The sequence below is a fragment of the Uloborus diversus genome, chromosome 6 (assembly GCF_026930045.1).
Source record: "Uloborus diversus isolate 005 chromosome 6, Udiv.v.3.1, whole genome shotgun sequence".
Classification (NCBI taxonomy): Eukaryota; Metazoa; Arthropoda; class Arachnida; order Araneae; family Uloboridae; genus Uloborus; species Uloborus diversus.
In genome coordinates this window covers 100900133-100916730 of record NC_072736.1, presented here as the reverse complement: position 1 = coordinate 100916730, position 16598 = coordinate 100900133, and the positions used below count along the sequence as shown (strand labels likewise).

The 16598-nt window shown below is 33.6% G+C and overlaps 1 protein-coding gene across 1 annotated transcript in view; it reads left to right on the top strand.

Annotated features, from left to right (window-relative positions):
* Window positions 1-16598, top strand: part of LOC129223764 (ATP-dependent Clp protease ATP-binding subunit clpX-like, mitochondrial) — a 70790-nt gene that overhangs the window by 32991 nt on the left and 21201 nt on the right. Inside the window, 4 exon segments of the mRNA XM_054858123.1 lie at window positions 9249-9400; window positions 11058-11232; window positions 14468-14607; window positions 14609-14645. Coding sequence (XP_054714098.1) covers window positions 9249-9400; window positions 11058-11232; window positions 14468-14607; window positions 14609-14645 — 504 coding nt within the window.

Genomic DNA, 16598 nt, shown 5'->3' with positions numbered 1-16598 from the left:
TGAAGTTTGGATTTTTAAAGATTGGAAAGTTTTGTGTATTTGCATGAAATGAAATTACATACCTTTCCTAGCATCCGTTTTATTTCTACCTACATTCGTAGCATAAGATGGGAAAACGCAGAACTTCGAGGCTGTTAAGAAACCTCTCTCTAAATGTTAAAATTATGTGCTCAAACTTCACAATCATTATTTTTTACATAGGTGAAACCAAATGGGAGAGTAAACCCAATAAAATAAAAAATAATAAAAAGGCTTATTTTGGACCACTCTAATTTACCACGCTGTTTCGCATAAGCTAAAAAAGATGCCATCATAAACAGGGGCGGATACAGAAAAATCTTTTGGAGGAGACCCGAAAATTGAATCCCCTCCCCCGCCTTTTCGATGTTTAACAACAGAGTTTTGATGACTTTATTTTTAATGGTTTTGCGGTCAATGAATCTACTTCTAAATATAGGAATATTATGCACTAATATATTTTGAATGTGGACGGAAAACATCTTCAACGTTTCAAGCCAATTAAATACTAAACCCAATTTAATATCACCGAGATGCTATACAATGAGCGGTTTTAATTAGGAACATTGAGGGAAATGTTATTAAATAAACCCATCTCTCATTTGAGTTTTATAAATTAATTTATATTTTAACTACAAAATATTATTTTAGTAAGAAAATCATAACTTCATAAAACATAAGTTTTATTGAAGAATGCAGAAACTATTTCTGTGTGAATTTCAAAGCAGTTACTGATTGTTTTTAAAGTCATGACACAGTTGAGATAACATATTGTATTCTACATGCCGTTTCCATTAATAATCATGATTTTTCCAAGAAACTACCATCATGTGATTTCTATCATTTTGCATTTTTTATGAGCTGAAAATGAAATCTATTATTTGGCAAATAACTGCCTGGATCAAATGACTTTTTTAGGCGAACCTGCACATTTTTTTTTAATGTTAATTATTGATTCCATAAAAGAAGAATTAGTAGATGAATGGTGATAAACATTCCCTAGAATTCGAAACCAGTGATTAAATGTATTCTGCCGTTCTGGACCTCTGACTCTAGTATTACTTCTTTAGCAAACAAGAATGCTTTTATTCGAAATATGCTGTGTGTGTTTTGTGCCAATAACCTACATAAAAAATACAAAAAAGAATTCAATTAAAAATAATTAATAAAATAGTTAAATTAATTCATCCCTTTGCGGGGGGGGGGGCACCCCTAAAATCCGCTACTGATCATAAACTTATGATTTGCTTTCTGACCCGCCATAACTCTTCTAGGTAAGCATATACATATGTATTTTTTTTAATGTTAATTACTAATTCAATGAAAAAAGAAGTAATAGACAAATCGCGATAATATATAACCCTTGGGTTTAAAACCATTGAGTTACATATCTTTTTTCTTACTATCCTTAAATTCCAATAATACTCGAAAAGCAAACAAAAGTGATAAGGGTAAGTTCAAATTTTCTTCTAGGTATATTCAAATATTCTTTCCTTTTTATATAATGTGATAATTAAAAAAAAATATATAGTTACATTGTGACAAAATTAATTGAAAATTATTTAATGGGTGAGTTCAATTAATTTTATCCCTTCGAGAGAAGCACGTAAACTCTCAATCTCCTCCCCCCCCCCCCCCCCCCCCGAAGATTTGCAACTGCATTTAAATCGTGATGTAAATACTTTTAAAGCTTAAATTTTGTGTTTATATACATAATTTTACAAAAAAAAAAAAAAAAAAAAACCTGCAAATATTTATTAAAAAATAAGCAAAATTAAATTTATGTAAGAGCGTCATTTTTGCCAGGTTTTTTCCTCGCAATTCTCAAGCGAAGGAAAAAATCTTTCCAGACAGCTCTTTAGGATAGTCGATCTGTGGAGAAGCAGGTGGAGAAGAAACACGCCCACAAGTGGGGTGCTGACCGTTTCCCCGAAAAGGCCATAAATCACTTGCGTAGAGACGAATCTCGTACCTTCGTAAAGGGGGATGGAAATTTTTAGTTTGTGAATTGGAATAGGCTCACCATTGATTTGATTACTGTTGTTCTATTAAAGCTATCGAAAATATTTTAACATCTTTAGAAAGCCGAGATTATACGCTATGCTTCTATTTTTTTAAAAATCCGAATACTCCTCCTGGTTCGTCAAAAATTCACCTTTTCTCAATGTTCAACTTCAAGTTTGTATAAAAAAATTTTGAATTATTTTAATGAAAAACCGCAAAAATAGAAGCACTCTATAGTCGTCACAGATTAAGTCAAAAAAAGAAAAGTTTGAAAATCTCAATTTCCCGATGAGCTATCGCAAGAATGAGAAGACATTCTGCCCCGTAGGTTAACATAGGGATTCGAAAACCGGGAATCTGTCTGATGCGGCCTCTTAAAAAGATACTCTCATTAAATGTACAATGGCTCCCAAAAGTGTTCATACACCTTGAAATTTTTTAGTAAAACTAAATTCGAATATGAAGTCCATTTTTTTTTCACATACCTGATTTTATTTTTGAAATTTGTCAAAAAACAAAGAGATAGAGAAACACTACGCCACAAAAGTCACCGTACGCTGAAATATTTTGGAATAAATTCATAATTAAAATTGCCATAGGTCATTTTTTAAAATTATTTTTGCATTGTGTTGACACTATAAAGTCATTTCGCTTGAATTTTTTGTGCATTTATTCCCTAATATTCTGCTTATTATTTTCAAATGACTGGTATTCATGAAAAAGCAAAAAAGAGCATTCGAAATTTGATTTTCCCCCTTTCACAGTAGTGGTAAATTGGTTTGAAATGTCTCTAAATTAGTTAATGTATACCATTCTATAGTAAAGTGCTTAATAAAATATTTTGAGAACGGAATCAGATCAAAAGCAAGGTTAGAAAAAGTCAACCGGCAAAGCTAACAAAGCGTGATCGGAGATTTACTGTTAAAAAAATTATGAAAAATACACATTTGAGTGCTGTAAAAGTTTCTGCAGAATTTAATGAACAATTTCGCACTTAATTTTCTCCTAAAATTGTTCGCCAAGTTCTCTGATTAGCTGGATCAAATGGGACCTTTTCCCGCAGAAATTTTCTCGTTCTTGCGAAAAACAGAAAGCTTACGCTTTCCGCTGCAAAATCAATGATAAATAAGCTGAAAATGTTTTGGAATAACGTCTTACTTACAGATGAAAATGAATTGAACATTTTGGGTTAAATTGTTGTAAATGTAAATAGAAGAAAAAAATGAGGAATTAATCTTAAAACTTAGTTGGATCAGTTAATCAGTACGGTGAAGGTGTTCTTGTGTGAGGGTGCATATCAGCATTAGGACTTGTTAGTTTGGAATTTTTTGATGAAATAGTGAATCATGCTGTTCATTTGAATATTTTGAAAAACAATTTTTAACTATTAGCCCAAAATTTGGCTATCGGGAACAACTTTATTTTATAAAGATAAAGATGGGAAGCACACGGTTTTCAACGTTTGCGTCTGGTGCCTCAAAAATTGTCCTTAATCTTAGAAATATCTCCTCAATCCCCAGATTTAAACTTAATCAAGAAAAATTAGAGATATCTGGTGGCTAGATTACGATATGGCATTGAAACGAAAAGCGAACTAGAAACAGTAAGACTCGAAGTGTCGAAGCACACTTACTCAGAAATTGCACAAAAAAAAGGAAGAACAATGAAATCTGTTTCCAGACGTTTAAAAGGTGTTGTTGGTATACTGCTCAAACTTAGTAAAAAGTTAGATTATTTTTCTAATATATTGATATTTTTTCAAAGAGTACGAAAACGTGAGAAGAGTGCGAAAAAGTATGAAATTGTGAGATAAAGTTTCTGGCACTTTTTGATTATTGATTTCTTAAAAATCAAGTTTTATTATGTTATTAAAAAATTTCATGCAGTTTTGTTGAAAATAGATCAAAGATCTTATAATTAAATACCTATTCCAAAATATTAATTTTAACCAATGGATAGGGACGTATTTCATTGAAAATCGTAAGAGTACGAACACTTTTGGAAGCCACTGTTTAGGAATTTCATTCAGAAAATTGAAAAGTAACCCCATCTGAATGGTATAAAATCGGGGCGCCCCTGCAGGCATTACACTTAACAGAATGTTACTTACCAATCATTGTTTTTTGCCTTTTTGAAGACGATTCCGTGGGATGTTGGTAGTGACACCTGGAGATTGATGGTGATTCAGTAGATAAAAATTGCTCAGGTTCATTTGATGTAGAAGGTTTGCTACATTTTCCCGTTTAAAGCCACCTCTCCATAGTTGTAATCGAATGTGTAAAACAAGTATAATAACCAAAATAGGAGCGCTCTTCGGGTCACCTACTCTCAAGGAAATCAAAAGATCACATGAAATTATCTTAATTTTTGTCGCAACTTTTCCCAACAGGGGAAGCTTATTTTGTTTCTGTCTTTTCTTCTGGTCATCTTGATCTTCTTTTTTCGTTGGTCAATTGGAAGTGACATCACAGTATCCGTCGTTCTGCTGACTTACGATTTACTTTTGAAATTACTCTTTAGTTTTTAGACTCCTCCCCTTTTTTTTCCTGTAACGTAACACTTTTTCGGTCAAATTTGAGATGCCGCAAACACATTTAAGAAACCTCGTTTCGGTAAGGTACTTTGAAGCCACGTGTTGAATAGTTTTAAACACATGAAGCGTCTCTCCTTTCCCTTTCTACCCCAAATTTAACCTTTGACTAGGTAAGTGGTTTTCTAAATTTCTTAGCATCCTTTGTCCAGGGTGTTCTTGCCAGCTGCAAAAAACCGCCAAAGAGGTCTGGTGTCTCATTTTGTTTGGGTAACATTGGGGTCGATATAAACTGAATCGAATTGGTGATACAAACACTGTAAAACTCGAAACAGAACCTTTGCAAGCACCGAGAAACGAGATAAGAAAGAAGGGAGCCAAAAAGTTGTCTAGTTGTTTTCCCCCAAATAGCAACAAATACGCTGGAATCCACTTCCAAGCGGGGAACGCCGGGGACACGACTTGTGTTTTCAATACGGGACCCGGACATAGGATATTTTTTGTGAGTTAAAGCATGGCTTCCTGCCAACAATTTATTACCCCCGCTAACACATCTCTACTCTGTGAATGGTTGACATTGCACTTGGAAGAAAGTGTCACCTTTCTTGCATCCTCCAATGAAGCTATGCGCAGAGAGCAGAGCAATGGTTTGTCATTGGATTTCACTTTTCGTATTTTGTTATTATTTACAGTTCTTTTTTTTCCCTTCTATTTTTCGATGTTCATTTCGTTTTGTTTGATATGAATTAAGCATGGTAAATTCTGTATTATGCAACTGTTTAAAGTTTTTTTTTTGGCAAAGCAATAATAATTTCCCCCCAAATAATGAATTTCAACTTGACAGTTATCGAGGGGGTCCGATTTTCAAATATTGAGGGGGTCCGGTTCTCTAATATTGGGGGGGTCCTGACCCCTTGGGACCCCCCCGGCCGCGACGCCCATGTTTACAATATTGTCGCCTCAAAGCAACAGTTGGATATCTTACTGTTATTCTGGTATAAGATGTCTTATTGTCACTAGCCACCCAAATCAGACTAGTTAGAACCTGATTTTTACACCTGCAGTCCGCAATTCAAATGTTCAATAAAATTTGTATTCTCTCCCCTTCACAATTTTTGGCATAACCGTAACTTATTCCAGGAAACTAAAGGCTAGAATTCCAACCCTATACCAGGAAAACAAGGGGTGTTATTCTGCTTCAGATTGATATAACGAATCCCTTATCTCTGTTAGCGAAATTTCGACCAGGGGGGGGGGGGTATAAGGGAGAAGTTATGACATCAATCCAAAGTGCAGGGGGGGTGCTACTGATTTTCCTCTGAAATAGGGGTCTTATAATAAGGGAGACCGGGGAAAGATGACGAGCCGGGCAAGATGACGAATGCCTCAATTTTTTCCGTTTTAAAACTAGGTAACTGCATCAACTGCATGCTACTGCCTTTCCTATCCGCTGTTCGTTCAGCAATAGTATAGAGATGCTGAAATCGCCATATTTGTGTTAGTCCTGAAGCTCTGATTGTTTACCGTTGCCACGGTATAACTTTTATGCATGTGTAAATAAGCTCTACTTCATATACATATAGGAAATATCGTGTCTCTTGAGTATTTATGGGTAACTTAGTTTAAATACTACCTATTACCATAAATAAATGTCAATTTATCGCCTTTTTTATGGCAATGGAGAAGAATCCATTCAAACAGGCAGTCTGGGGCAAGATGACGGGCAGCAACGCGGGGCAAGATGACTAGCTTGCCTATATCCTGTGTTTCGGAATTGATTAAACTATGTTGTCCACTTTATTAAATTCCTGTAAACGCTGTGTGTTTGTCCACGCGACCTTGCGCTACTCCTCAAAGACGCATTGAATCAAGGGAGGTATCGTTCGAAAGCGGGGGAACCAGGGGCTATTTATAAACTAGTTGACAAAATGACTAGTTGAATGAATTAAACGAAGCAAAGAATCTCCTGCTCTGCTGATTATTGGCTATCATAAATCTCATATAGCTTAGCAGGGTATCTTATATTGCAGTGAAAAAACATTATCATGGTTGGGTTGCCATTTCACACATCCATCGTCTCTAGCTCCTGATGCGGTCATTTTTCTGCCCATTAAAAACCTACTATAGCCAAGCATGTGACAACTTTATGGTCATTCATCAAGGACAAACTATCACAGAAAAAAAATACTGATGAGCTTTTGAGCACCGCTTACTTCAAAGCAGCTACAGTTGGAATTGCCGATAAAGGGTTTAAAGAATGAGGTATCGAGTCTCATAATTTTCTTGTTTTTAGCGGATTATGACGTTGTTGGCTCTGAAACTGAGAATAATAGTGCTAATCCTCAGACCTTAAGAGTAGAAAACCAACATATAAACCCTCCAGACAAAGCAGAAGTTATGGCAAATGCTGATTCTGATGCACCAAAGAAGCATGTAAGTGTTTTTGATTTTAATGCATTGCCTAAAGCAACTCAATGCGAGAAAACAAAAACTGAAGCTCAAATACTCTTACAAGCACACCCATCAAAGAAATGTCAGAACTAGGAGCAAAGCGGAAGAAAAAAAAAAGAATTATTAAAAAAAAAAAAAAAACAGGAAAAATAAGCTCGTGAAGCTAAAAAGGGAGTAAAAAAAAAGTCAGACCAAGTTCCTGTAGGCCCAAGTCTATTACTGTGGGCCCATATTCATGCCAGGCAATGCAGTTGCATCAAACTCAAAGAATAGTGCTCTAAGATGCTTGGAAAGTGGAATTTTGTGACCCTCCAACAGAAGAATGGATCCAGAGCTGTAAAAGCCAAGAGTGGTGGCACGATAAATGTTCCAATTGTGAAAATGGCATTTTTATTTGTGTCTATTGTGAGCTGCACAACTAAACAAACCAACATTACGCTACAATGTATTACGCTTAATTTGATACTTAGTAAGATGTGAAACATGGTTATCTTACGGTCTCCCCTATTCACTATTCAGTGTTAGTTAAACTGCTAGTCTGGCTTGTTCGCCTTTGAATGTAAACTGTGGAGCAATGAGAATGAAAAAAACACCTTTTATATGTATTTTTTCATTCAATGTTATCATTTTTAGCTGTAATTTAATTGATTGTTATTCATATTTTATAGCTATTGTATACACTATCATTTTTTACCTGTTATTCGGATTATCCACGGTTTTTGCCTATCTGCGGTGTGCCACTCTATTCCATGGATAATCAGGAATTTACTGTATTCATTTAATTTATCATTAAATCAGTTAAATTGATCCATTTTTCTTACAATTACTTTTTAAATGGAATTTTTTTTTTTTTAAAGTGATGTAGCATTTGTAAGTGCTAAACATTTCTGCTTTTGAGGTAAATTTTTCCAAGTATAATAATGCATTCATGACAATTTAAAATCAAGAAATCAGTTTTAGTAATCTAAAAATGTAAAAGAGCAATGCATTTTTCCCTGTTTTGCATGCATGGTATTCAAACTTTATTTATTTATTCATTTTTTATTTATGCTTTATTTATTTTACTAGTTTTTTTTATTTCGAAGTTGATTGTGTAATACAGTAAAACCTATCTACAACGATACTGTTGGGACCTAAAAAATATCATAATAGACAGGTTATCGTTATAGACAGTCTGATTATTCATGCTGACATTTTTCTGGGGCAGAAAAAAAATATTGTTATAGACAGGTTATCGTTACAGACAGTATCATGATACACAGATTTCACTATACTGCCTTTTTAGGATAGTATTTATTTAATATATTTTGTTTCATTTCAAAACCTTAAACAATGCTGGATATTAAAGTTTTTAAATGCTTCAAAAGTCCTAATTATTTATTTTTTATTATTATTATTGTGTGTGTGCGTTTGTGTTTCAAGCCACATTTAATCAGTTAGATTTATCTTCATGTTTATAAATAATGAGCAGGGCCCAATACAAGCTGATATTACTCCTCTTTTTCGATACCTTCAAAAAAATCTTATTTTAAATTGGTACTTTCACAAAAATCAAGTTATAAAATCAGCAGCTTCACAAAACTAACTTTGAAATTCGGCATATTCTAGAATCAATATTAAAAAATCAAGTTTCACAAAAATCTATTTAAAAATAGAAAACTTATTTTTCTGTTTAAAGCAGTTTGCTCATAAAATAAATTGCTAAGATGATTTATATGAACCATCGCTTAGGTAACATCTTTTTCATAGTATTAAACTCATTTTTAGCTCTTTTTTGCCAAATTGCATTCACGCAATCTTTTAACGTCAGTTTTCGGGGATGATGATTTTCTGAATTGTACACAGTACAAAGCCTATTGAGCTGAGATGCAATGGTATTTTCCCTACCTCTTAGGCTCCCCCCCCCCCCCCCCCCCAAAAAAAGAAAATGTTAGAAATAATAGTAAATAACATTTGGACTTTTTTAACAAGCGTTTAAATTGCTCTAACTTTCTGAAACAAAAATAAGAATGTGTCTTTAAAAGGTTACAAAATCAATGCTGATAAAAAACACTTTTAGAAAAATAGAATATTGATGCAATACTTTCACAAAAATAGGTAGTGAGAAAAAAATCCTGGATTTGCCTCTGATGCTTATCTTTTGCATAATGATAATTTCTAAGCATATCTTTTTAAATTAGCTCAATACAGGACTATTTTCCCCCTTCCTCTTTGTGACATAAATTAATTCTATTTCTCTTCATAGCATCCAGTAGGTTTGTGAAGTGTGACAATTGTCAGCATTTTTTCATAATTCTATCTGATGCTGATTCGAAAAAAACCGTGAAAGAAAGTCGTTATCAGACCTCTGGAGAAAGGATAAATATTCAGAGGAGGCCTCCACCTCCCCCAAAAAAGGTTTGCTGATCCTTATTTTGTTTGTTGTCACATAAATGTTGAAAAAGACATATGTAAGATCTCTTCCATTAAAAATAGAATAAACTCATTAAAATTTATGCTTTAAAAGATTATCTATAAGGTATTATTTTTCAATATTATAACCTTGAAAAAAAAAATTTGTCATGCTCATGACCAGGGTCCAACGAATCCTGTGCATCCAAGCAACTGAAAAACATTTCTTGGCAACTAGTTCTTTAGAACAAGAGTGTTTCAAAAGTCATTTTGCACTGAATTTTCTTATAAAATCTGAGAAATATGGTTTAAAATCTGTTCGCTGGTGCCTAAATTTTTTTTCTAGCACCAAAGATTTTACAATTTTTGTCGGTATCTGCTCTTGACAAATGTAAATTGTTTAGAAAGTCATTGTTTTTTTTTTCCTTTGTTTTCTTCTTTTTTTATGGTACAATACTTACTTTACTTGAAATGGAAAAATGTTTTTTTACAAGTTTTAAATTTATGATGTTTCTTATTTTTTTCCCTACACCTTATGATTAGCTTGATTGTGATAAAATCCTGAATGTCAACTTTATAAGTTAGTAACAACATTCAAGTATTGAGTTATATTTTATTAAAACTGAATCAAGGTAAGCTGAAGTACATGTCCATATTCAATAAGAACATCCTGGTGCTATCTTTGTGCTTAATTTTTGTTGTTCAACAAAAAACAATAGTAGCTCATGCTGTGGATAGAGCACACTGCCTTCAGTTTTTTGTCCTAGCGGTTCAGCTTCCACTTAAAGCCAGTCTCACAGTCACATATGAATCACTTTGCATTGTGAGATACTTTGTGTTTGCTTACCCTATTTTCCTGTACAATATCCGCCGCAGTGTATAATCCGCAGGTCCTAAAATTGGACTGAAAAAAAAATCCTCTCATGATCCACGGATAATAGGATGCAAAAAAAAACGAAGTTTTGATTTTACATTCAATTTTAGCAACTAAATTAAAAATGGGAAGACGTAATAACTTTTAATTAACATTCAAAACTAGTATAAAAAATAATGATTTCTTTCCAAAATTGTCATTATAGTACGCTTATTACTTGAAGACAAAGAGTCAAAAAAAAGGAGCAAACAGTTTTGTGCAAATGAAGGCTTCTTCCTTAAAAAGGAAGAAGCCTGTATGTTGTTTATTTTACACAGCCTGAATTGCGTAAGAAGAACATTCAAGCTATGTAAAATAAACAACATACAGGCAGGTTACCGATCTTGGAGAATCCTGCTGTTTATATTGAGGTTCAATGCCTTGGTGTTAAGAGGAAAAAATCACTGATAACCCGCAGCAGCGTATAATCCGCACCTCATTAACTTTACTCTGTATAACATAATCCGCAAGTTATGTGCAGAAAAATATGGTAATCAAACATAACTGTTCAAAAAGGTTTTTTGAACTCAAGAGAATTCCGAAGAAAAGTTATAGTTTTTCTAAAATTATGCAGTTTAAATTGTATTAAATGTCAATTTTTAAAATGCAAAATTTTGTTTGAACATTAAGGTGTAATTAAACTAAATTATCTTTGCATTTACTTTAAATTTTTTGCAATTTAATGGGCATTGCAGTGGTGCTGTACAGGAACAAAATTGTAAAAATCTCATACATTTTTTTCTCTTCCAGATATTTGAATATTTAAACAAACATGTTGTTGGACAAGATTATGCAAAAAAAGTCCTTTCTGTTGCTGTATATAATCATTATAAAAGGATTTACAACAATATGCCTCACACAAGCTCTGTTACTCGACAAGAAAGTGCAATGGCTGATAATCAAGCTCAGGGCTTTACACCAAGAGGTAATTTGATTGAGTTTTGTTATCTTTGTATGTCTTGTTGAATTAGTTACTCATAAAATAGCATACTATTGTTAGAAAAAAATTCTGTATTTTTTTTTATTTTGTTATTGTTAAACAGGGTTTGTTGATTTAAATCGTGATTAAAACCATGATTTAAATCAAGTGATTTCTTTAAAAAATCATTGATATAAATCAATTTATTTGAATTAAGTGATTTTTTTAACAAAATCATTAATTAAATTCAGTTGATTTTACTTTTATAAATTAATTTTGTATTTTTGGAACATATTGCTCTAAATTTAGCTGTACTGCGCTATACTATCTTAACTTCAACAGGCTTCTACATAGATTCCTCTTTCTGTGTGTGTGTAATAGATTTTCACTCTATTGCTTTTACTCCAAAACTACAGTTTAGAACAAAATAATTTTTTTTTAGTTTTTCTTACACACCATGACTAATATAGTTCAGAAAAGTAATTGTTCAACACATTATTTTACACTAAAAACGTACATGATAATGGAAACCTTATCTTTAAGCAAAGTATAAAACAAAAATACATATTACCTAAGCATTATAACATATTTATAAATCATAAAATATGAATAGTTAGAGAACTTATCTTAATTTTAAAAGTAAGTTGAATAAATTCATCTATTGTATGAAATATGTTATGTTTATAAATGAGGCAGTGAGGAGCAAAGGGATGTAAGTGGCAATGTTAAAAATTTGGAGATAACCAGTACACATGATAGGTGAACCTCTCCTCTGTCTTGGGGCAAGAGATGGTACTAGTAGCCCTGGTAGTTGCTGCTATACAGCATGATTTAGAAAAAAAATTCAATGAAAGCCTACCTAGGAGCTAATCTTTAAACGCATTTTACTCAATACTTGAAAATGTCCACTTGCATCCCTTTGCTTCTCACTGCCTCAAATGTAAAGTAATTAATATCACAAGTTTTGAACATTTTAAAAAAAAATAAAAAAATCTGATTTAAATAAAAAAAATCCCGGCTTATTTTATTATTTTTTTAAATCAAAAAAGAAAAGAAATTCATGAACCCTGTTATTAAATAAGTTGATTTGTTAAAAAGCATTCTGTGTTTTCTATGTTAATAAAATATGTTGATGTTTATTCCAAAGTCTTATGACAAGCGAGGTTTAGAATCAAGTGTACATGTATGTTAAAAGTTTAAATTAAGAAGGAGTTGTATTGGGTGAGTGCAAAAGTTCGTGCGGAGTTGCAATAGATGGCGTTAGAACGGGCGTAATGTGTTGTCATTAATACCACTATCTACGTAAGTCAGATCGTTGGAAAGGTGACATGTGCAGCTTTCATTCCAATCAAAATAATTTGTGCAGATACAAACTGCTTCGAGAAATATTACTTTTTAAAATGAGTGTTGATAAAGTGCATTTACGCCATGTTATGCTTTACGAGTTTCGGAAGGGAATAAACGTTGCAGCAGCCGTAAAAAACATTCAAGACGTTTATCAAGATCAAGCACCAGCTAAATGAACTGTGGAAAAATGGTTCGCAAAATTTCGTTGCGGAGATTTTAAGCTAGAAGACGAGCCACGCTCAGGTCGACCTTCCGACATTGATGTGGTCGTTTTGCGTTCTTTAGTTCAGAATACTCCGCGAATTTCAACAGAGGAAGTTGCTACAGCACTTAACGTTGACCGATCAACCGCTTTTGGGCATTTAAAAAAAAATTGGATTTGATTTAAAGCTCGATATATGGGTGCCCCATTTGTTGACCGAGAGCAACAAAATTCAGCGAATTTCTGCTGCCGTATCTTTACTCGGGCGGCTCAAAAACGAGCCGTTTTTGGATCGATTAGTGACGGGCGATGAAAAATGGGTCCTGTACAACAACGTTCAGCGCAAACGCACATGAAAACAGGCAGGTGAACTTGGTGACGCAATGGCAAAGGCCAGTTTGCACCCGATGAAGCTGATGCTCTGTGTTTGGTGGGATTGCAAGGGTATAATTTATTTTGAGTTTCTCCCCGCCGGCCTATTGATTGATTCGGACAAGTACTGTCGTCAATTAACTAATCTGAACCGAGAAATCAAACAGAAATGTCCGAGTTTGTCAAAGCGCAAAGCGTAGTCTTTCATCAAGATAACGCTAGACCACACGTTTCAAGACAGACGCTACGCAAACTGAACAGCCTGAAATGGGATGTCCTAACTCATCCACCATATTCTCCTGATATCGCACCATCAGATTATCACTTATTCCGGTCATTGCAAAATCATTTAAATGGAAAAAAATTTGACTCTTTGAATGCCTTACAAAACGTCGTGTCTTCGTTCTTCGAATCTAAACCACGCAGTTTTTATGATCGGGGCATCCGTATGCTGCCAGAACGTTGGAAGAAGATTATAGACAACGATGAGAATATATCATTGATTGAATAAAGAGTTTTGCTTGCCTAATCACTGTATGACTTTCTTTCACAAACTCCGCACGAACTTTTGCACTCACCCAATAAAATTTCTGAAAGTTATATGAACACCTAAAATGTCAGTTAGAGTGCCTCGTTAGCAAGGGGGATACAAGGGGAGGGTCATAGTGGTAATGCTCCCTAAAACCGTCGTCAATATTATCCATCCACATTGTCTTCAAACACATTATGAATAAACTGTAAAAGCTTTCAGTAATATTTTCAATTTATTATTATTTTTAAAAGTAAGTGTTTGAAGTACTACTTCTCTTCTTTGCTTATGAAATTAATTAGCAACATTTATGTCCTATTTGGTGCTTTATTCCAGGCCAATTTGGTATTTTTTATTGACATCTAAGCAGTTTCTGAAATTTTTTGTGCCCAAAACTGTGGGTTTGTTCATAGTGGGGTGGAGGGGGGGCTCAATCTTCAGCATGACTCCCCCCTAAAATGGTAGTCCCTATCGACCTTGGCAATATATTGCCAGTCTTTTGGTTGCCAAGGTTTGTCGCCAACTTAGCGACAAATTTGGCATTTTTTTTTAAAAATCTGTTTCAATTTGGCCACTGTTTGTGATATTTAGAGAATCAACTATTGAATCACATTAAAAATGCCAATAATAGGGAAATCACATTAAATTGTCATGCTTTTTTATTTATAGGCTTGTGTACAAATGTAATCAAGCTAACTATTTATCTAGTGTTTAATGACATAGTTTTTGTGTTAATTGTAGTAATAGTGCGATTGGGAGCTTTAAAATTTACTTTCATATATTTATTTCAGATCTTCTTCATATATCCGGTATATCCCATAGCAATGCTCTTGGAGTTAGTTTTCAACAACAAGTTAATCAAGATAGTGACACTAAAAGTAATCGAGGATCTGACATATTAGATGCAGCTACTCATGATTTAAGGCTAGAAAAAAAGTAATATATTATTGTTAGGGCCAACAGGATCTGGTAAGTTTGATCTGGTCTAAATATGGTATTTCTCATAAATATCTTTCTTAATGTTTTGTTTGATTATTTGCTAATGATAATTTGAATTTTCGAACTTTGATTTATGATTTTTATTTCATCTTCTACATACTCAGGGTGGAAAATCTGTGCCAGATGGCACCAAGTTTCATAATTAGATACATTCTGATGCAAAAGGGCAAAATTAGTATAACTGCAACGAAAATAGCAATTTTAATATTCAGAAATGTTCAGCAAACAAAAATGAATTAAAAGTTAACTTCAGGTTTTACCACTGAAAGCCAAAAAGAAGTCAGTTTTAACTGCTTTTAGCAGAGGCATAGCCTGTGATTCTTAGGCAGGGAATAATGTGCCATCCTCTTCATAGGGCAGGTTGGACAATGACTCACTGTTATTTCGTATTTAAATCTGTGTTTTATTTTATAAAAACACTATGCTTAATCCCACTAATGCAATTTTTCACCTCCCTATAAATGTTTTTCTCCTCTTGAATACAACCTTTTTGTGTGTGCTACAAAATTGTGAATTGTCTTAATCTAAAGCTGAAGGCTGTTACAACATAGTGTGTAGACCTGATGCAAAAGTGATAATTACACATTTTTACTGATTTGAAACAAAGCAGATACAAAAATGAAATTTAGATTTTCCACCTCAGCATACTACTAAAACTCCACTAACCATTCTTGCCTGTTATGGTTATAATGTATCATCCAGCTAAGCAAATATGTTTATTTACTTAAAAAATCCTTAATTTCATAAAAACACATGACTAACAAACTGTTAGCATTTAGTTCAGGACTGCCATCATGATTTTTTTGCAAAACCCAAGATTGGGTGGATAAAATTCCAATGTTTGGCTGGGCCAAAAAAAAAAAAAAAAACTGAACATTGTGTAACTAATAACATTGTGCGGCAAAAAAAAAAAAAAAAACCTTTGAAAATGCTTCTAACATTTTGTCAGCTGATTCTTATGTAAAATGACCTTGTGAATCCGAATGTGACCTCCGTTTTCCCTCTATACGTACCAATTTTTTTTTTAAAGGCCCCCCAAGTTTTTTTCAATTTTCCTTAGTTTCAGAGCAGTTTTTTTTTTTTTTTTTTTTGAGGTTAAAGGAGCTTTATATTAACTGCTAACATAGCTAACATGGGGCAAGAGTGGTTCAAAGTTCAAGATCATTGACACCGATAGCAAAAGGGGGACTTGGGGGGGGGGGGGTATACCCCCCAAAAATATTAGAAAAATCGCAAAAAATTATCTTTTTATTCTGCTTTTATAAAAAAGATGTTTGCAAAAAACATTTTTGGTGCAGAATGAGAGTATAAGACTTGCTTCTATGACTCCCATGTCCAAAAAAGTTTTTACGATGTAAAAAAAAAAACTATCATGTGAAAGTCGCTCGTTGCATATGAGTTGAATCGCAGGTCTTCATTCACAAAGACATTCTTCTGGCTGATTCTTATTTTAAATGACCCCTTTTTTCCAAATACGACCATCTTTCCCCCCCATCATGCCCCCTTTTTAGAACCTCCCCCCCCTCCTCTGATTCAGATCTTTTTTTTTTTAATTTGGTGGGGGAAAAGAGCATGTTACAATAACCGTAAACATTATTCCTGAATGACTAGAGATGTGCAAAGCTCAAAATCTTGTGCATAAGTAGCAAAAAGGAAAACTTGAAGGGCACCCCCCACCAAGGGCGTATACAGGATTTCATTTTAGAAGGGAGGGTCATACTCAAGAACGTAGTCTTACGTACAAAAAATTTCTTTTACGACCTCCCCCCCCCTTAAAAACTCTCCAAGTATACAAACAAAAATCATTGAAATCATAAAAGCTCTTCAAATATGCTTACAAAAATCATCAAAATCATTCATAAAAATCATTTTAAAAGTTTTCTTTTAAAATAATTTTTTAGTTTTAGAATGTAAAAGCCTAAA